At 37.8% G+C, this 21,462-nt stretch overlaps 1 protein-coding gene across 1 annotated transcript in view; it reads left to right on the top strand.

The window, feature by feature from the left end:
• Positions 1-21,462, top strand: part of ARHGAP20 (Rho GTPase activating protein 20) — a 139,774-nt gene that overhangs the window by 16,103 nt on the left and 102,209 nt on the right. The window contains exon 2 of the mRNA XM_039229243.1: positions 3,446-3,528. Within this exon, the coding sequence (XP_039085174.1) occupies positions 3,446-3,528 (83 nt within the window). The remainder of the gene's footprint in view (positions 1-3,445; positions 3,529-21,462) is intronic.

Genomic DNA, 21,462 nt, shown 5'->3' with positions numbered 1-21,462 from the left:
TTGTTTATTTTTAATTAATTGGTACCTAAATCTATTTATTAAGCTCATATTGGCCATTCTCTTTTTTTAATGTTTTATTTATTTCTGAGAGAGATAGAGAGACAGCTTGAGCAGGGAAGGGTCAGAGAGAGAGGGAGACACAGAATCTGAAGCAGGCTCCAGGCTCTTAAGCTGTCAGCACAGAGCCTGACATGGGACTTGAACCCATGAACCGTGAGATCATGACCAGAGCCAAAGTCAGACGCTTAACCGACTGAGCCACCCAGGTGCCCCCATTTTGGCCGTTCTTAAGACTTTTAATTACTTACAAGGGGAATGAATCCTGTGAGTCTTAAGTTGGCAAATGTGATGTTTATTTCTATGCATATCCAGGGTAAATCTTTGGTGGACGCTTAACATGAGAATATAAAAAATAGAAGGGAACTAAAGAGCCTGTGTAGTCCAGAATTTCTGACTTTCCGGCTTAGGAAATGAAACCCAGAGGAGTGACCGCATTGCCTTGGTTGTTGCATATCGCAATAGCGGTAGAGCGAGTTTCACTACAAACAATTGGATCTCAAATAAGAATAATAATCTTCCTGTGGTTTGATCACACGCCATGCATATGAACCCACTAGATGAGGTGGACACACTCTTTATTGGACTCCTCATACATCTGACAGTTTTATGACTAAGAAAACACAGTCTATGGGGCGCCTGGGTGGCTTAGTCGGTTAAGCGTCCGACTTTCGCTAGGTCATGATCTCGCGGTTTGTGGGTTCGAGCCCCGCGTCGGGCTCTGTGCTGACTGCCAGCTCAGAGCCTGGAGCCTGTTTCAGTCTGTGACTCCCTCTCTCTCTGACCCTCCCCTGTTCACGCTGTGTCTCTCTCTCTCTCTCTCCTAGAAATAAGTAAAACATTAAAAAAAAAGAAAGAAAACACAGTCTAATTAGTGTGTGTATGAATGGTCCTCTATACTAAGTCTCCACTAAAAACTCCTATTTTAAAAGCACGGAAGAAAATTTGTCACCCTTCTTTGACTATTCATTCTCATGTTTAACAGCTGTCACTCTCAGGAAGATTTCCTTATGTCAGAAGGTTTCAAATTTGGGATCCATGAATCCCCAAGGAATCCACTTTATGAGGGTTGCTGAACCTCTTGAGAAATTATGTGTACAATTTAATTCACGGCTTTTGTAAATTCCTCAAAGAACCACTACCCAAGATCAACCTGGATGTCTTTTTGCACTATCTTTCTTGGAAGATGCTTTCTGTCCTCTATATTACGACTACATTAATTTGGAGATTATTACTGTTTCAAATGAAGAACTTCAGATCATGTTAGCTTTTCTCACAGACTCTTCTTCCCTCCACATTTTATATCATATTTATGGCTATCTTTTGAATACTTTCCAAATTCTTTGTAAACCAGAAAGGTAAGGAGCTCAAAATTAGAAATCATTTATTAATGAAGATTTTAGTTAGGAGCTTGGATCTGGGGACAGTGGTGTCAGATGGTTAGAGGCCTCAGATGTAATTCCGCTGAGATAAATACAGGAATGTGGTTCCCACTAAGGTAGACTAGGGAGACCCTCAAGGTCAAAATGGAGAGTAAGGAACCCAGGTAAAGCTTAAAGGATTGGGCACATTTCAAAGTTCAAAGCATGGGAAGTAGATACTGAATACAGGGAATCAGGAAGATTGGGAGTATGAATTTAGCCCAGACCTAAAGGTGAAACAAAATCCTGCAGAAAATCTGCATGTGAACAAATTGCTACCTTTCTTAGTAAAATCAGCCAGTCGTTTACTATTGAGACTCTTCACATAGGACAGGCCACTGAACCCTGTGGCACAAATACTTGTCCCCCAGATTTTCCTTCTCACTGCCACCTCCCCAGGCACACTGGCCTCCCAATGGAGGGTTCAGGAGAGTTAGGTTCCCAAGAGATGTGAGTCACGGAAACAGTGGGATGGGGCTTACAGCTGTAAGGTATAAAGTAGGTTATCAGAATCACAGATTTTTCTGGGAACCTAAGGGAAATCGTGGGCTTTCTCCCCAGAAGAAGGCACTGTATACATACTGTGTAAACAAGAAATCTATACAGTTGAACCTTCCCTGAAACCCATTCATGGTTAGTAACTCCTGATTGAGAAGTGTGGCATTCTGTATTCCTTACGCATTTGTTTCCTGTGCTTTACCTTTATTCCTGGTTTATTGTTTCATTTGCTGCCCGAGCCATACTAAGGAGGATTTGACATATGGCTTCCACATGTGAACCAAAAGATTAGTGGGGGGATCGGCAACACTGAGGCATGACACTGGTGACAATAGTTACTGGGGAGAGATCCTGGGACCTGGTGAATTTGGGGGATAAAAACTGTATCCCCTTCTCCCTGGATTATTCATCCTGTGTTCTTAGGCTAGGCTCTAGGTTTTATTTTACTAGCTACGAAGCAGTTTCTTTATGAATAATGTAATGAGGTACTGCCACTGAGCCAGTTACATTTCCTGTGGTTCCTCTTGGAGCACACCAGTCCCCGGGATGGCTGGCCTGGGCCCTCCAGTGGTCGGGGAGCCCTCTGGCCAGGACAGGGGGCAGGGGAGCAGAGGAGTGTCCACAGCCTGAGCTTTGCTCATGGCTCTTTATGACCCTATTGGTAATTTTACTCATCCATATCTGGCAACAGGCCCTCTGACGCTGTATAGACTTGTTAAATATAGAAGATTGAATTTAGAGAGTATTTATCTGGATAATTCAAGTTGAATAAATCCCCATTTACCATAAATTTTAGGTCCTCGAAACAGAGTACTTGAATTATCCAGTTAATCCTATGTTTATATACCACTTAGAAAAGGAAAAAAAAAGTTCTTTTAAGTTCCAGCAAAAAAAAAAAAAAAAAATCTGTGTGAAAGAAGGGATTCTCAAATGTGTAAATATTTGAATTTAAAGGTCTGTTAAATGTGTAAGAGTCTAGTCTCTTTGCTTTAACTTTTTTCTTTTTTCCTCCCTCCTTTTACATGATCTCTTCAAATCCTGGCTTTCCTTGAAGCCCAGTGTGGGGCCTATCCTGCCTATGAAATAGAGATAGTAGAACCTATCTACTCAGATGACATTTTGGGGTATGAGATAATCCAGTCTTGCTTTAGTGTAGGGCTAGATACATAATAAGCAATATATTTGTTAGCTGCAGTTGATGATAATGGTTATAATAATGATTTTTCCAGATACTCTGATCAACATTTAACCTCCTTATTCTCTGATCATAAAAAATTTACCACATGTCCCCCTTTTTGACACATACTATCCTAGTTTACATGTGATTATTTTATCTCTGTAAGGAGACTGCAAACTCTTGGAAAGGCAAGGATTGGCAATCCAAAACTTGCTGAATTGGTTTGAAAACATCTACTTGCTTTACAAGTCACGTGGTCTTCATTTTGATTTTTATTTTTTTTCCTCAACAGAAAATGAAAACACTAGCAGAAAGGAGGAGGAGTGCGCCATCTCTCATCCTGGATAAAGCCCTACAAAAAAGGCCCAGTACCAAGTAAGTGGATAGTTTTGTAGTACACATTTGGTAAGTGTTACGCCTTTTTTTTTTTTTTTAATGTTTAGAGTTTTTTGTTTGTTTTTTTTATCAGCACCAAAATTCTCTGTATAATAATAGAAGATACGGCTTCTGATATTATTTAATAAGATCTGTATTTTATGTGAATCCTAAAGCCTTTTAGAGGTGGTCTGTGTGGTCAGATGCAAGAATCCCACAGCACATGGTGTACATTGTGCAGGCCTCCATGTATTGCTTAGGTTTCCTAACAGAAACAAGTAGTGACCAGAATGCTGAAAGAGGAGTTATTCTAACCACCATATATCTTTGGGTACGCACAAGCTTTAGCTTATTTTTTACCATAAAGTGATGCTTGTGCTAGGCATGAGGTCAGTTTTTACCAATTTTAGATATGAAGAAACATAACCAAGTTGAGATTAATGATTTCTTGTGTGCACTATTAGTTAATGAATTAATCAACAGAATTTGAAGTGGAAAAACAGACTAATTAGCTGTTGAAAGGGCCATTTCACCTACTGAAGCTCAGTGCCATTTCAATATAGATTTTAAGTAAGTCTTTCATAAGGCGTAGAAATTGAATGAATATTCCATCATTAACTTGTTCATTAATCTTTAAATGTCATTTTAACCAGGAGTTTTTATGTTCAAAGGAATCCTGCGATGGTTTTCCTCTAATCTGTGAATCCTTTTATATGAAGTGAAGTCCTCATCCCCTTTACTTCAAGTGAGGGTATATCTGGTATTTCTGTGAATGGTGTGCTAATTTAACATAAAATCTGTATAAAGGCATGACATTTTCTCAGTGCCAAAAAGAAATTATATACCCAAATCCCAATTAGTGAAAATTTCAAAATACTTCAGTCGCTCTCTTAGGACACGTCATGTTCTCAGACACAGGTGGTTCCTCGACCTGCCCCCAGAAGGCACCGCTTTAGTCATTGGGTTCATCAGAAAATGTAAATAGCTTATAATAGATACAAATCAAAGCTTAATTAGGAAGATATTCTTCTTCCAAATAAATAATACATTTCAGTGCCATGTATAAATGACTTTTGGATTATTTTCATTACTGTATCTCTGCATTAGTGTGGAAAAAAAGGAATGGTAATATTTTCACAGTTTGACCCTGATTACCTAGAAGACTCAGGAGGAAGTATTTTTTAGGGGAGGTAGAGAGAGGAAGCAGAATTATTAGTACAGTTCTGAATACGGATATACTATACATGTAAAAATAGCTTTATTATCTACTTTTTAAAATACAGATAAAAAAATTTCAGGTATAGTTTCTTATCGGAAGCTTCTAGGATAGCTGTATCCCAGGTTTTTCAATTATAAGTAGCCCTTATATCAGAGAATCTTTAGCCCAAGATCAGGAGTCAGTACTGGCCCACTTACCCCCTAGGCCAGTGTGAGAACCCAGAACATTATGCATGTGGATACTTGAAGTTCATGTACACCAGTGGTTCTCAGTGGGGTGGCACTAACTTCTATGGAGCATTTTGGAATTTTGTGGAGCATTTGAGTTTGCCTCAATGATTTAGTGGGCCATGGCCAGAGCTGGTAGACATTCCATAATGCACAGGGCATCCTACATGTAAAAGAATTGTGTGGCTCCTACATAGCTTTGAATGTGCCATGTATGGCATATTTGTGAAGGGGGCTAAAAAATCTTATATGATTATCTATGCGTGTAACCTAATATACAAAATATTTTATATACTTTTATTTGTTTTAATAAACACTAAATCTTCCAGGAATGGCATGATCTTGCATGTCAGAATATAATTGTACTTTATATTGTTTGGAACCATTTCAGAAAATCATGTGGCTTTACTTCATTTTCCTATATTTGTTGTGTGTAATAGTTTCTTACCATCCAGCTTCTCCTAAATTAAAATATATTAAATGTAAGTAGTGTAATCATTGACTACTTCATTGTCTTTGAGTATAATCATGCCAAAATATATGCATATTGAAATACATAATTATTACTTTTATTTCATTTTCCTTCTTACTGCTGGGGTATTTTGATGATAGTTTTTCAAAATTCTGTTAAATATCTGAATTTCTTTTCAAGGTAGAAAAGGAAGAACTTAAATGAATATATATGTGTAGACTTTAATATAGCAAAGGGGAGTTGAGTCTAATAGGATTTCGAACTGACAGAGAGGAAGTGCCAGGCTAGAGAGAATGGTAACACTTACCCACCTTATGGGTTTTCAGTTGCAGAACGAATATGATAATACACAAGCCATTCCTGCCTTCCCATCAGCTCTGCAGTAACTGGTGCTCACATTAGAGCCAGTTCCCAAATTTATGCCTCAGAAAGAGCGACATATGATGGGTTTGTGTTAAAATAATCACAGGAAAAAAGTTTATTGAAGTTGAAGTTGTACATGTTTTCATCTTCAGTTTGTTTCCTAGGAGTTTCTCTAGGATAGTAAGCAAATGCACAGCATTGGGGAGGAGGGCCTTCTCCTGTCTTACAGAAAGAATGCCTTTCCTCTGTGCAATGCTGGCAGTTAATGTGTGCGAAAAGAAAGCTGTTGGGTGTTGAATGTGTACAGAGTATTTGTAGGTAATGTAATCTGAGGATTGGAAAGAACAGTAAAGGTCATCTAGTCTGGTGGTTTCCAGAGCTTTCTCAGTTAGTGTTCTACAGAGGGACGCAAGCAGCCGCGTAAGTGTCAGAAACTCTTCGTGGTTGATTCTGATACATTCTAGGTGGAAAACCACTGTGGCAAGCTACAAAAAAAAATCCTTTTTTTTTTTTTCTTTTTCAAAAGAATGCTTTTAAAAAAGGAGTATTAAATATTGAAACTGAATTTTAAGAAAGTACATAATTGTAATACATATTTCTTATAAAACAATGTAGACGTAATAAAACAAACAGCAAAGTCCCTATAGGTTCCTCAGGAGGAACCACTATTATTCATTTGTTTGTCCCTCTAAACCCTTGTCTATCAACATGTTATTAGAATTTTTATTGGCTTCCCTACTGCTTAAATTCTCACTTTAACATAACTATATTCGTTCTTTTCATTTTCACGTCTTAAAGTTTTATTGAGATTAGAGATCACATCCTGTTAGAACAACCATTTGAGTTTCTATAAATTTCGTCCACATGTATATAATGTATGTCCTTGAAAAGTTACATAAATCAGACTAATTATTAACAAACTTGATATTTTAAAGAAATCCTGTAATGCATTGTTTTTATAAAGTGAATCATTTCTTTTTCCAGAGTTGTTAAAAATAACTCAGATTTTCATAATTAAAGGATTTTGCTTTTCCATCAGTTACATCCAGAAAACATGAAAAAACTCTAAAGTCCAAGCTGATACCACACTTGTTTCAAGTAGAACTTTGTACAAGAGAATTCCAGTACCTAAAAAGAATCTTTACTACTTCTTTATATATAATATCATGGGAACTAACATGTTAAAGAAATAGAGCACTGTAGCATTTCATATTTCTTGGATGAAATACAGTCATCATAACATTGCATATTTGTTGAATTTTACCCTTACTTGATCTTGGCTTTGTGATTGAACCTTGCTGTTTCTACTTGTGGCTTCCTGATATGATACTGCCTAGTAATTAATGATGATAAAGTTTTTATCCAAAGTTTAGCAAACATCCACAGAGGATTTAAAATAATCCCTTCATTTAATAACTGTTGCACCTCAATTTTTACTGAATTTAATGAACGAGACCTACGTTTAAAGGAGAGGGAAGACTTAGGTTAGTTGGTGAGTTAACTGTATGTGTTAAACGGTTTTATATCCAGAGTTCTTGGATCAGCACATACAGTACATAAAGAGAGGTGGTTTATAAATTGTAACTTTTCTTTTTTGTATGTGGATACCATTCAGATCAGCTGGAGGTGGTTTCTCTAAGTAATTATTTTATTATGTGGCATAGCAGATGACAGACCTCTTTCACACTGAGAAGGTTAGTGGTTTGCCAGCGTGGCTGCATTCAGCTGTTTTTACTCTCAGACATCGCAGCGTTGAATGCTGTGCTTAAGGACAACCTCACCTCATGGAGTAGATGTCCTCGTGGTAAGATGCTGGGCACCTAATTAGAGAGTGTTTTACTATATGATAAAACCCTTCTGCTTCTAATTCTTTGTCTACATAATTATGACTTGTGAAATTCAGTAAATCAACAGACTTCCTTATGCATGCTCTGAATTGTAATCATTCTGAACTATAGGCGGTTTCCTAAACTCACTCTACCACTGGCTCAGATGTCCCGTCCTTCTGGCGCTCCTCTAACCCATCCCAAATAACATTCAGGCTCCTTGTGTTTCTTGTAATCCTAAGCACTCAAGCCACTGCATTGCCATCACCATTTATGTCATGTTCCCTTTAATGTCTATGCCTTTTATTGATAAAATAATGCTTTGTACATATCTGGTGTTCATTTATTATTGTTGGATGATTGGTGAATTAACAAGTAACTCCATTTCCAAACCAGAATAGGAATTTAGTAAGTAAGCATAGTAGTTTCTGACTTTCCTGCCCTCCTTTACGTAGCCAATACATAAGAGACCTTCCTTATTCATTGGCATTATTTGTGAAATTCTGGCTAGGGAGAAGGATAGGTTTCTTTTAACAAAATGATTCTGAGTTAGGAGATTATTTCATGCAGCAAAATACCCCAAGAACTCATGTATGTGATCTGGAAATACCACATGAAGAGCTATTCTTGTGGTATTTGTTCATCATTTACTCAGGTATACTCAAGTCCTAGAGACTTCCCTCCAGAAATTCACTTGTTTGGATAGGTACTCAACCCACCTTGTAGAAGTTACACAAAGATGTTCCCACCCACTTTTGTTTTAAGTTACAGTCTCTTAGCACTTTTAAGTTTGTATCACCTATCTCCTCACCTCCAAATTAATTTATTGTGTACGTGTGGTTTGTAGGACTTTGTGCTCAGTACTTTAAGCGTCAGCTAAGTGTTGCTGAGAGGGGAGGCCACACCAGGCAAGCGCGGTGGGTGGTGTGGACAGGAAGTACTTGGGCTTTGGCTCTCCACCCTAACTCTCTATGTGACCTTGGAAAAATCACCTCATCTCTGAGTCTCTTTACTTTCCTCTGTAAAATCTGAATCTCATGCTTGCATCACAGGATATGGAATGTGAAAATTCTTAGAATATTGAGTTAGTTATTATTAGTTTCCTCCTTCTCCTTCCTTCCCTCAGATACTTTTCATTTCCAAGCTTTAAACCTCCTGACTCCCCCCAGAAAAGTCAAGTTTGTTAATGAAAAGCACCTACTTTATCTTCATAGCATTGTATAACCAGAAGCAAATCATTGGAGCCTGGCTCATTATGTAGTGGAAATTGAGTCAAAGACTTGCCCTAGGTCACACAGTTTATTATAGCCTTAGAGATGAGACTGGACACCCAGGCCCCTGGTCTTCATGGTATATTCTTCACATTACACAAACAAAAGTGTCTAAAAACATGGATTCTGGAGCCCAGTTGGCAGTTTGGGATCCCAGTACTGGTCCTCACTAGCTGTGTGATCTTAGGTAAGTTTTTAAACCAGATATAATAAAATATATCTCATAAGATTGTAAAGAAGACTAAATAGGTCTTATACATGTAAATTTCTTTTTTTTTTTTAATGTTTATTTTATTTTTGAGAGAGAGAGACAGACACAGACGCAGAATCTGAAACAGGCTTCAGGCTTTGAGCTGTCAGCATAGAGCCGGAGATGGGGTTCAAACCCACAAACTGTGAGAGCATGTCCTGAGCCAAAGTCAGATGCTTAACCGACTGAGCCACCCAGGCGCCTCACATGTAAATTTCTTAATGTAATTCCTAACACATAGTCAGTGCTATATGTATGAAGGCTATTATTATTGTTACTAGTAGTAGACAGAAACAGAAGTACACGTAATCCTCATAGAAAGACTCTGAGGAACATAGCATGTTAGAAATAAAAAGGATGAAAGATGCCATCAAGAAGCCAGCTAGACTCTAATACTAAATTCATTTTAGCAAGACAGTTATATTTCTAGGTCTGGCCTGAAACACGGTTAGCTCAGAATTTTGGATTTATTCTTGGTGGAACTTGACAACTCTTGAGATCTCTCTAGGCAGAAGTTTGAAGTGCATCTAGAGTGACTCTGGGAAATAAGGTCCTGAGACATGGAGGATTTACCTGGTTTGCTCAGCTCCTCAAGGCAGAGAATCTCTAGGAGATCCACTAAGTGCCAAAGCTATGAGTCAAGAGAAGACACAGATGGAGTTGGCTAGTTTGGAGCGAGGATGCTAGGGTGAGTGAGCCAACTCGGAAGGCATTGGAGAACTAGGAAAGCAGCTGTTAGCTAACTAACTGGCTTCTGCCTCCTTTTGGTCAGTTCACCCCTGTTGTGCATGACTATGCACACACACCAACCTTGCCTTACTTAGGCTAGCCCCATTGTGTTCTACAAATTTCTCATCATCCCATCTCCTTGTTTCTCTGTTACATTAGCATTACAATTTTAACACTGGTCTAAAGTAGACGATAACTCATCAGACCTTCATATGCAAGGAGTATATTTATATTCTGGAGTAGTTTTTTGAACACTGTGATCAAATCTCTCACAGAATGAAAACCACCTCTACCTGTGATGGCTTAATGTGAACCTTCCAGATATAGTAATTGGAATGAATTGAATGACCTTATGAAGGCCATTCTCATACTGAAGACCCTAAGGTAGTTGTGGTAACAGTTTGATATAATTTGATGGAAAGGTCAGTTTGAAAGAGAAGTTACTCGACTTTCTTTTAGAATTCTGAAAACCTTCAAACCTAGGTACAATTTCTTGGCACAAGACTTTGAAATAAAGATTTTAATTTTAGAGGAATTTTGAAAAAAATCTTTAATACCTTTTCAAAATTATACTAAACTATATAAACATGTTACCTTAGAAGAAAGCCCTGTCCCAAATATTATCCATTGTGCTGCCTGGCATTATATCCCAGTTGGCTCTACATAAGGCCTATTCCTACAGTTTTGGACAGTGCATTTTTAGGTTTTAATTGAGAGATCCATAGATATTTCCAGGTATATGATCAGAAGAATGAAGTAGAGATTTAATACATGAAGATTGTCAGTGGCTTGCAAAATCTCTCCTCCTTGTGAGGAACATTTTCCAAACTTGTAAAATTCAGTTGGAAAGAGACAGCTATGGCTTTATAAAGTGGCAAAGTTGACAAATTTTTACCAAAATGGAATTCATTGCTTCCTTAAGCAAAAGACTTCTTAGACCTACAGATCACTTTATTATTTTATCAAACTACTTCTCAATGTTGTTTAAAAATGACCAAATACATCTGGTCCTGGTGGATTGTGCTGTTTTCCTATGGCATGATTCATGGAGAAAATCATTGGAAGATTAAGTCTCTCCACATTCTACTGGGCTTCGACAGGGTCAATCCGTTTATTTTTGCAATTGCAAAACAGTGCATACATTTAATTTCTTAATTCCAACTATAGCCAAATTTGCCAATTGTAGTTATGATTCAGTTTTATCTTTCATGTTGATATCAGGAAAGCACTGCCTCATGAGTGAACATTTACTCGCCTTCCTTCACCCCTTCCACAGGGAGAGCGGCTGTCCTAAGACATCCTTACTGCACTGGGCTAGGGCCTCCGTTCTCCTGTGCAGCTTGGAAGCTAGGATTTCTCAGAGGAGCTTTGCAGTTTCAGAACTGACTCTCCTTCAGAACCCTGAGAAAAGATCTTCTCAGGGAGGCAGGAGAATTGTTGTCACTATTATCGAGAAGCTTCACAGTGTTGTGGTTAAGGAAGTGCAGACCTGTGGCCATCCTACCTTAGAACCTGGCCCTGCTTCTTCCCAGGAGAGAGCTTTGACACATTCCTTAACCTCTTCAGGCCTCACTTCACTTGTCTGTAAAATGAGGATAACCTCATAGGGGATGCAGAGAGTTAACACCGTAACGTATCTGGTAAGCCGTAAGTATTAGGCAGGTTTATTTAACAGATTCTTATTAAATAAAACTGTTAAAATATGTGAGTTTATTTAACAGGTTCTTGTTAAATACAACTGTTAAAATACATAAATCCTTGTGCCGCCCTCCACGTGATATGTAATGGCCTTAGTGTTCACGTTTGGGCCTTGTTTTCTCAGCTTGACTGTCTGCTTTTTGAGTGAAGGGACCATATTTGCTGCTCTTTGCATCTACACATTGAGTGCTGGGTATGGAACAGATACTCTAAATATTAGCTGAGCTGAATGAGTGATTCCTTCCTTCCCCCAGCCAAGTAGGGCAGCTCTCAGTTGGAGTGGAAAGAAGGGTAAGAGTCCACTACTGCCTGATCAAGGAATGCAGCCAGCGTCAAAAGGCCACACAAAGATATAGCAATTCTGGAGTGACCAGCTGTTTAAGGCATGTTGATTTAATGCTTGCATGCGTACCATATCATCTGTACTAAGACTCACTGCCACTGCTTCTCTGATGTACAGCTCCTGGTGTATTAAGAAGACACAGAGAATGGAGTTGAGTCCCTGCTCTATCACTGTGTGACCCTGGTAGGGTCACCTGGCCTTTCTGCAACCTGGACTCTTTGTTCATCTGTCAGTGGTAGGGAGGAGGGGAGAGTGAGGTTGACTAAATCATTTACGTACTTCCTCCATCAGTCCCCGACCCCACAGTTTTGTTTCTTTGTGCTGATCATAACTCTCATCACATGGAAAATGGTATGAATGCTCCTTGCAAACTTTTTTATCAAAACTTCCCATCTCCAACGGTGTATCTGCCACACTACTAAGGAATATGTATTCCCTTTATCCCCTTTCATTGCACAAGTCAAGCATTTCCTTGTGTGGGATCTTTGGTCTATTTATTGTCATAATATTATTTTGATAGCCAGCCTCCATAATGGCCCCAGTGATTCCCAACTCATGGTATTCACATTCTTGTCTAATCCCTTCCCACATTATATCAGAATTGACCTGTGTAATCAGTAGAATATTGTAAAAATGATGGTGTATCACTTTTAATATGAGATTATAAAAGGCCAAGCTTCTATCTTGATTACACTCACGCTCCCTCTGTCTCTGTGATCACCTGCTTGGGGTGGAGGCAGAGGGACCACGTCCTGAACCGTCCCCTGGGTGGCATAGAGGGGAAGAACTGAAGCTTCCAACCCACCACCACACGAGTGAGTGTGGAATCAGATTTTCCAACCCCAGTCAAGTTTTGGGGGATTGTAGGCCCAGACTACCTGCAGCCTCATAAGAGATCTGAGCCAGACCCAGCCGGCTCAGCTGCTCCCTGCTTCCCAACCACCAGACTGTGCGAGATCGTAGATGTTTGTTGTTTGAAGATGCTGTGTTTTGGGGTAATTTGTTACGCAGCAGTAGATAACCAATAGTCCTCTTCAGTTTATGAAACTAGCTTTCTAGAATGTTTCTCCCATGTCCCTTTTATGTATTCTTACAGCTAGAGGAGAGAAGATGGAAACAGAGACTGTTCCCATTTATAACTGAAAATGCTTGTTTTCCAGATCATATAATTTGTTGGAAAGGGGACCAGATGACACCCTTATTTTCTTTAAACAGCTTTATTGAGACACAATTTGTACCATATAATTTACCCATTTAACATATACAATCCGTGGTTTTTAATATATTCACAGAATTGTGCAGCTGTTACCATGATCTTAAAGCATTTTCATCCCACCTACAAGAAACCCGATAACCCTTAGCTAGCTGTCCTTCCTCTTTATCACCCATGTCCCTCCTTTCCCACCTCCAGTTCTGAGCACCACTTCCCTCTTTCTGTCCTTATAGCATTGCCTCTTCTGGACATTTCGCATAAACATGGCCGTGCACTCTCTGGTCTTTTGTGGCTGGTTTCTTTTGGTTAGCATCAGGCTCGTTCACTGTGTAACTTGTATTAGTACTTCTTTACTTTTAGTAGTGAAATAATATTCCATTAGAAACATAGATGCACCACACTTTGCTTATTTGCTCATCAAGTGATGAACATCTGGCTATTTTCTACCTTTTGGCTATTAAGAATAATGCTGCCGTGAAAATTCATGTATAAGTTTTTGTGCAGACGTACGTTTCATTTCTCTGGGATATGTACCTAGGATGGGATTGTTGGGTCATGTGGGAATTCAGTGGTTAGCTTTTGGGAACTGCCGAATGGTTTTCCCAGGCAGTTGCATGGTCCCACGGTCCCACAGTCCCACTGACAACACGTAAGGGCTCGGACTTCTCCACGTCCTTAACAAGCCTTGTTACTTTCCATCTTTTTGATGTTAGCTGTCTCAGTGAGTGTGAGGACGTACCTCTTCAAGGTTTTCATCTGCATTTCCCTTATGATGTGCAGCATCTTTTCATGTGTTTATTTGCCATTTGTGTCTTTTTGGGGCAACGTACAACTTAAAACTCAGAACATTTTTAATTGGGTTATTTAGCTTTTCATTAGTGAGTTGAAAGAGTTCTTTATATATTGTCAAATGGTATTCTTAACATGATGTGTATATACAAGCAAAGCACAAGATAGTAGCACTGATTTCTGACTTCTGAGGCACACAAAGTACCTGAGCCTGAAACATCTGGATAATTCCATTGTCCACTTCATTTGTATTTATATACCTTTGGTTTGGTTTCTTCTTTTTCCTCTTCATTGAAACTAACCCTTCTGTTTTGGGGAAGAAAATTCCTACAAATTGTATCCCAAGCAAGGTCCTTTGGCAGATTTCTATGATGTATACTCTACAAATTAACTTTAGTTTAAGAGATTTAATAATCAACTTTTTTGTTAATTATGGCTTTCTGGAATACCTATTTTCTTGTTTATTCTTTAAAAATATAGTTGTTAGAAAGTTATTATGTATGCATTTTAGAAAATCTGAAAAATGTGGGGAGGTGAAAATGAAATTTTGGTCTATATTCATAGATATCCATCTTAATACCTTTTTCTGTCATTTGACTTCACAGTTTATGCATCTTACAACTGAATCAGCAGCATCATATGTGATGCTGTCTATGGTAGAAACATTCCCTATTTACTATATTTATATGTTATATATGTAAATATATTGAAAATAAATAAAGTCCTGTGGATTTGCTTAAACTTATGAAGTGGAGAGTTAAGGAATAAATATGCTAAGCTTTTAGAAGTTGTAACAACATACATGTTTATTTCTGACATCTCTACTTTCTCCTACAAAAATGCTATCATTTCTTCAAAGACTGCCCACCAGGAGGAAGGCAGTCTTACTAACAGTTTTTTCTGTACTAGCTTTCGAGGACCTCATAGTCTAGTAGAGGAGAAAAAAATGTCAGAAATAAATTACTTTATGGGGTGCCTGGGTGGCTCAGTTGGTTAAGCATCTGACTTCAGCTCAGGCAATGATCTCAAGGTAAGTGAGTTCAATCCCCACATTTTAGGATTCTCTCTCTCTCTCTTCCTGTCCCTCTCCCTTTGTGCATGGACTTTGTCTCTCTCTCTCTCTCTCTCTCTCTCAAAGTAAATAAACTTTAAAAAAAGAAATAAATTACTTTAATAGACTGTAAATGCTATAATGAAGAGACAAATAGAAGAGCAAAGCAGCTGCCTTAGGCCTTGGGAGAGGCATCATAGGGTTAATACTCTTATGCTGGGGTTTGATGGATGAATAGGAGTTTCTTAAACAGAGGGAAGAGGTGACATAACGTTTTAATGAGAATATAAGTTAGAGCTGACACTTTGTAAAAAGGAGTGACAGGAGATGAGGCTAGAAAACAGAGAAGACCAGATTGGAAATGGCCTTTGTCAGGCTGAAGACTTTGGATTTCTAAGTAGGAGAGCAATAATCTAAGAAAATGTGTAATGATGTGATTTAATTTTTGATTTTGAAAAACAAAAAATTGATTGGAAGAGAGATGGTCAAGGCAAGTAGACTATTTAGGAGACAGTTGAAAATTATTCAGGCAAATGAAAATGAAAAGCTTACATGGTGAAGGGGAAATTTTTAGAGTTAGAATCAGATTTGGATGTAAAGAAAGTAGGAGGAATTAAGCGTGAAGTTTTGAAATTTTGAAGACTAGACAGATTTGGTGACATTAACAGACTCGCTAATTGAGCAAGTTTCAATATGGTGAATTTTGAGGTGTAGGACAAAGTGTTAGTGTTAGCAATGCTAATAAAAGCTATAATGTAAATTGACTGCTTAGGATTTACCAGGTTCCTAGTTAAGTATTTTGTGTGTATATTTTTAAGTGACTTTTTCATTTCACAGTACAGATGTTTAATCTTAGAAATTTAATCTTAGATACTTTATAAAAATCTTAGAAACTTAATAATTTAGCATAGGTCTCTCAGCTATTAATTGAGTTGAAATTTAAATATACTTTTCCCTGATGTTACAATTTGTGACCAAACCTAACATACTCTACTGCCTCAATAAAGTCATTTCAATTTTCAGAATTTTCCATCTCATAAGATAAAGCATACTTTTAGACGGTAGGTTCTTGAAACTTCATTGTTACTGTTATAATCTCATTGTGACCATTAGATTCTGTCTGTTATGGTTCCACATGGATAAATCAGGGATTATCACTTTATTTTTTTTAACTTTAAAATGTTTTTTTTATTTTTGAGAGAGAGAGAGAGAGAGAGACCACATGAGTGGAGGAGGGGCAGAGAGAAAGGGGGACACAGAATCCAAAGCAAGCTCCAGGCTCTGAGCTGTCAGCACAGAGCTGGACACAGGGCTTGAACCTGTGAACCGTGAGATCATGACCTGAGCCATAGTGAGACGCTTAACCCACTTAGCCACCCAAGCACCCTCAGAGATCATCACTTTAAATGAAAATGATAGAATGGCTCTGAAATGGTTCTGCTACTTTTATCTCCAACTCAAAGGAGGCTAATCCTATAAATTACATTGTTTAATTTAATTATTTATTTTAACTTTAGATATTTTCTAATATAAAACCGGAAGTTGAAATTTCATATACTGTATTTTATATAACTCTGTTTTGTTTTTATTTTTGACTATAACTTTTAATGTTAATATCTAAATTTATGGCCTATACCAGAGAATATAGTTGTATGGTATATGATTTCTGAATTTTCTTTATGACTTGATACATAGATTTTTAGAAGCATTAACATATATGTTGAAAAGCATGTAGCCAGTTATGTAAATCACCAATCCCTTCCTAATATACTTTCCTCTTGTTCTGTCACTCCCTAAAAGAGCTGTGCCTCCCACTTCAGCTGTGGACATGTACATTTCTTCATGTTACTGTATTTGTTTCTTTCTTTATGTGCTTTGAAACTGTATTGTGAGGTCCATAAAGCTCAGGATAGTTCTATCTTTTATCAAGTGGAAATACCTTTCTTTTGTCCTATTTATTTCTTTTGTACCTGTCTCCATTGGCTCAGCAGAATGTTTTTGAAATTCATCTATGTTACATATATCAAAAGTTTGCTCCTTTTTATTGCCAAGCAATATTTCGTCATATGGATATACCACAGCATCTTAGTTTATGTTGATAGACATTTGAGTTGTTTGCAGTTTGGAGCTATTATGAAGAAAACTGCTGTGAACATTTGAATACAGGTTTTAATGTTTACACTCTGTTGGGTAAATACCAAAGAGTTAAATTACTGGATTGTATAATTAAATGTTTAAGTTTAAAATGAACTTCCAGACTGTTTTCTAAAGTGTTTATAGTACTTTACATACCCACCAGCAATGCACGAGAATGCCAGTTGTTCCACATCCTTGCCAGAACTTGCTCAGTGACTGTTTCTAAATGGTTCGCCTTACTAGTGGGTACGTAGTGGTATCTCACCATGGTTTTCATTTGCATTTTCTGAAAGACTAAGATACTGTGCATCATTCACGTAATTATTGCCCATTTTTCTTTGTGAAGTGACCTGATTAAATCTTTTGCACATTTCTTTATTTGTAAACCTAGAGAATTATAAAAGTTCTTTGTATATTCTGGATAGATAGATCCACTGTCAATACATATAATGAAAATAGTTCCTCTAAATCTGTCTTGTCTTTTCATTTTACTTAACAGTGGTTATCAGAAGAACAAAAGTTTTTAGTTATGATGAAGTTTAATTTAACAAATGTTCTCTTTTACAGCTTATGTATTATGTGTCTTATCTAAGAAATATTTGAATGCTTGAAAGTTTCAAAGATAGTATACTGTGTCCCCTCCCCTGTACTTAAGAGCGTACGCTCCAGCCACCATTCCCTAGTGAGCAGCTAGTCCGAGGACATAGCCTTGTGGAGACCCTCTACAGACTATACATGAATGAATATTAAAGCCTCTATATAAACCAGTAAGATTCTGGCAGGAAGGTGGAGAGTCCCAAATGCCACTACGAGTAGGAAAATAAAATAACCAAAGTCTGAACAAGAGAGACCAAGAGACACCATTCAAAGAACACTTCCTGAACGGACAGGTGTTGGACAGTCAAAGAGCCTTCTTTGGTACAGCAGCACTCACGGGTGCAGAGGGCATAACAAAAGATAGAAAGCCAACCAAAATGACTAAATGAAAGAGGTCCCCTCCAAAGAAATTCCAGGAAGAACTGACAGCTAAAGAACTGCTCAAAACAGATATAAGTAAAATAACTAAACAAAAATTTAGAACAATAGTCATAAAATTAATCACTGGGCTTGTAAAAGGTATGGATGACATCAGAGAAACTATTGCTACAAACACTATGGAGCTTAAAAATAGTTGTGATGAATTAAAAAATGCTATAGATGAGATAAAAAATAAAATGGAGGCATCCAATGCATGGATTGAAGAGGCAGAAAGGAGAATAAGTGATTTAGAAGACACAATTGTAAAAAAAGAGGAAGCTGAGTAAAAGAGAGATAAACTGATCCAGGAACGCGAAAGGAGAATTTGAGAGCTCAGTGATACAATCAAACGGAATAATATCTGTATCATAGGAATTCCAGAAGAGGAAGAGAGAGGGAAAGGCACTGAAGGAGTCCTGGAACAAATTATAGCAGAGAACTTCCCCGGTCTGGGGAGGGAAGTAGATGTTGAAATTCAAGAGGCACAGAGAACTCCCCTCAGATGTAACTTGAATCGATCTTCTGCATGATATATCATAGTGAAACTGGTAAAATATAAGGACAAAGAGAGAATTCTGAAAGCAGCTAGTGAGAAAAGGGCCCTAACATACAAAGGGAAACCTATCAGAGTGGTGACAGACCTGTCTACTGAACCTTGGCAGGCCAGAAAGGAACGGCAGGAGATCTTCAATGTGATGAACAGAAAAAATATGCAGCCAAGAATCCTCTATCCAGCAAGCCTGTCATTCAAAATAGAAGGAGAGATAAGAGTCTTTCCAAAGAAACAAAAATTGAAAGAATTTGTCACCACTAAATCAGCCCTAGAAGAAATCCTGAGGGAGACTCTCTGAGGGAAATATTGCAAGGCACGCAAGATACCAGAGACACCACCACAAGATGAATCCCACAAAGGACACGATGACTCTAAACCCATATTTTTCAGTAATAACACTGAATGTAAACGGACTAAATGCCCCAATCAAAAGACATAGGGTAGCAGAATGGATAAAAAAACAAAATTCATCTGTTTGCTGTCTACAAGAAACTCATTTTAGACTAGAGGATAACTTCAGACTGAAAGTAAGGAGATGGAGAAATATCGATCATGCTACTGGAAGTCAAAAGAAAGCTGGAGTAGCTATACTTATATCAGACAAACTGGACTCTAAAGTAAAGACAGTAACAAGGGATGAAGAAGGGCATTATATAATAATTACAGAGTCTATCCATCAGGAAGAACTAACAATTATAAATGTCTACACACCAAATATGGGAACACCTAAATCTATAAAACAATCACAAACAGAAACACTCTTATGGATAAGAATGTGCTAATAGCAGGGAACTTTAATATTCCACTTACATCAATGGATAGATCAACCAGAGAGAAAATCACTGAAGACACAATGGACTTGATTGACACATTGGACCAGATGAATTTGACAGATATACTTAAACTCTACATCCTGAGGCCATGGAATTCATTTTCTTCTCGAGTGCGCATAACACATTCTCCAAGACAGATCACATACTGGGACATAAAGCAGCCCTCAATAAATATGAAAGAATTGAGATCCTACCATGCACACTTTCAGATCACAATGCTATGAAATTCAAAATCAATCACAGGAAGAAGTCTGGAAAACCTCCAGAAACATGGAGGTTAAAGAACACCCTACTAAAGAATGAATGGGCCAACCAAGCAATTAGAGAAGAAATTTTAAAATATATGGAAACAAATGAAAATGAGAATACAACCATCCAAACTCTATGGGATGTGGTGAAGGCACTCCTAAGAGGAAAGTACATTGCACTCCAGGCCTACTTCAAGAATTAGAAAAAGCGCAAGTACAAAATCTTAACTGTGCACCTAAAGGAACTAGAGGGAGAGCAACAAGAGCACCCCAAACCCAGTAGGAGAAGAGAAATAATAAAAATCAGAGCAGAAATAAACAATATAGAAACCAAAGAAACAGTTGAACAGACCAATGAAACCAAGAGTTTGTTTTTTGAAAAAATAAAATTGACAAACCTCTAGCCAGGCTTCTCAAAAAGAAGAGAGTGCTCAAATAGACAAAATCATGAATGAAAATGGACTGATTACAACCAACCCCTCAGAAATACAAGCAATTATCAGGGAATACTATGAAAAATTACATGCCAACAAATTGGACAACTTAGAAATGGACAAATTCCTAGACACACACACACTACCAAATTCATACGGGAAGAGACAGAAAACTTGAACAGACCCATAACTAGTGAGGAAATTGAATCAGTTATCAAAAATCTCCCAACAAATAAGAGCCCTGGCCCAGATGGCTTCCCTGGGGAATTCTAACAGACATTTAAAACAGAATTAATAGCCATTCTTCTCAAACTATTCCAAAGAATAGAAATTGAAGGAAAACTTCCAGACTCATTTTATGAAGCCAGCATCGCTTTGATTCCCAAGCCAGACAGAGACCCAGAATAAAAAGAGAACTATAGGCCAGTATCCTTGATGAAAGAAATGCAAAAATCCTCAACAAGATCCTTGCAAATTGAATCCAACAGCTCATAAAAAGAAGTATCCACCAAGATCAAGTGGGATTCATTCCTGGGTTACAGGGCTGGTTCAATATTTGCAAATTAATCAATGTGATACATCATATCAACAAAAGAAAAGATAACAACCATATGATCCTATCGATAGATGCAGAAAAAGCATTTCACAAAATATAGCATCCCTTCTTAATAAAGACCCTCAAGAAAGTCAGGATAGAAGAAACTTACTTAAACATCATAAAAGCCATCTATGAGAAGCCCTCAGCTAACATCATCCTCAATGGGGAAAAACTGAGAGCTTTCCTCCTGAGACCAGGAATACGACAGGGATGTCCACTCTCACCACTGTTTAACATAGTGCTGGAAGTCTTAGCATTAGCAATCAGACAACAAAAGGAAATAAAAGGCATCAGAGTTGGGAAAGAAGAAGTCAAACTTTGGCTTTTCACAGATGACATGATACTCTACATAGAAAACCCAACAGACTCCACCAGAAGCCTACTAGAACTGATCCAAGAATTCAGCAAAGTTGCAGGGTACAAAATCAACATACAGAAATCGGTTGCATTTTTATACACCAACAGTGAAACAACAGAAAGAGAAATCAAGAAATGGATCCCATTCACAATTGCACAAAAAAAACCCCATAAAATACGTAGGAATAAACCTAACCAAAGATATAAGAGATCTGTATGATGAAAACTATAGAAAACTTACAAAGGAAATTGAAGAAGACACAAAGAAATGGAAAAACATTCCATGCTCATGGATAGGAAGAATAAA

This window comes from Hyaena hyaena, unplaced genomic scaffold, assembly GCF_003009895.1.
Source record: "Hyaena hyaena isolate Hyena2069 unplaced genomic scaffold, ASM300989v1 scaffold_36, whole genome shotgun sequence".
In the NCBI taxonomy this organism is placed as follows: domain Eukaryota; kingdom Metazoa; phylum Chordata; class Mammalia; order Carnivora; family Hyaenidae; genus Hyaena; species Hyaena hyaena.
The sequence above is the reverse complement of the archived record's forward strand: the minus strand, read 5'-3'. Positions and strand labels throughout refer to the sequence as shown.